Raw genomic sequence first — 836 nt, 5'->3', positions numbered from 1 at the left:
ATTCTGATGAGGATGTTCTCCCCTCTTGTCTGCAGATGCCTGTGAGTTCACACTGGACCCAAACACAGCAAACAGAGATCTCTCTCTCTCTGAGGGGAACAGAAAGGTGACACGTGAGACACATGAGACACCTGTGAGTGAGGAGCAGCACCATCCTGACGACCCAGAGAGATTTGACTACTGGGATCAGGTGCTGTGTAGAGAGGATCAGTCTGGACGCTGCTACTGGGAGGCTGAGTGGAGTGGTGGTAGGGCTGATATAGCAGTGGCATATAAGAGCATCAAGAGGAAAGGGGCGAGTGCTGACGGCCTGTTTGGACAAAATGACAAGTCCTGGCATCTGAAATGCTCTGGTAACAGTTACTCTGCCTGGCACAATAATAAGAAGACTGCCATACCTGCCCCCTCCTCCGGCTCCAGCAGAGTAGGAGTGTACCTGGACTGGCCAGCAGGCACTCTGTCCTTCTACAGCGTCTCCTCTGACACACTCACCCACCTGCACACGTTCCACTCCACATTCACTGAGCCCCTCTATCCTGGGTTTTATGTTTATTTTGGCTCCTCAGTGTCCCTGTGCCAGATCACATGACCTCCTGATCCTACAGGATCACCAGAGTCTGCAGAAGAGTCGCACACTCCGGTTCCAACACCACGGTGTGCCACTTAGAGGGAAAATGTACATTACTATATATTCTGTATCTGATATACTGAAACATTATTTGCTGCTATGGAGACCATAACAACAAATAAAGTATATGTGTGTGCGTGTGTATGAGCCTGTCCTTGCGTTTGTGTGTTTGTGCGCACATGCGTGTGTGTGTTTGTGCGTTCATGTG

At 50.1% G+C, this 836-nt stretch overlaps 1 protein-coding gene across 1 annotated transcript in view; it reads left to right on the top strand.

The window, feature by feature from the left end:
- LOC105910140 (NACHT, LRR and PYD domains-containing protein 12-like) overlaps positions 1–589 on the top strand; it is a 26,870-nt gene extending 26,281 nt beyond the window's left edge. The window contains exon 8 of the mRNA XM_031562079.2: positions 36–589. Coding sequence (XP_031417939.2) covers positions 36–589 — 554 coding nt within the window. The remainder of the gene's footprint in view (positions 1–35) is intronic.
- Positions 590–836: the final 247 nt, after the last annotated feature.

Source organism: Clupea harengus, chromosome 24 (genome assembly GCF_900700415.2).
Source record: "Clupea harengus chromosome 24, Ch_v2.0.2, whole genome shotgun sequence".
NCBI classification, from domain to species: Eukaryota; Metazoa; Chordata; class Actinopteri; order Clupeiformes; family Clupeidae; genus Clupea; species Clupea harengus.
This window is presented reverse-complemented; position numbering and strand designations above follow the sequence as displayed.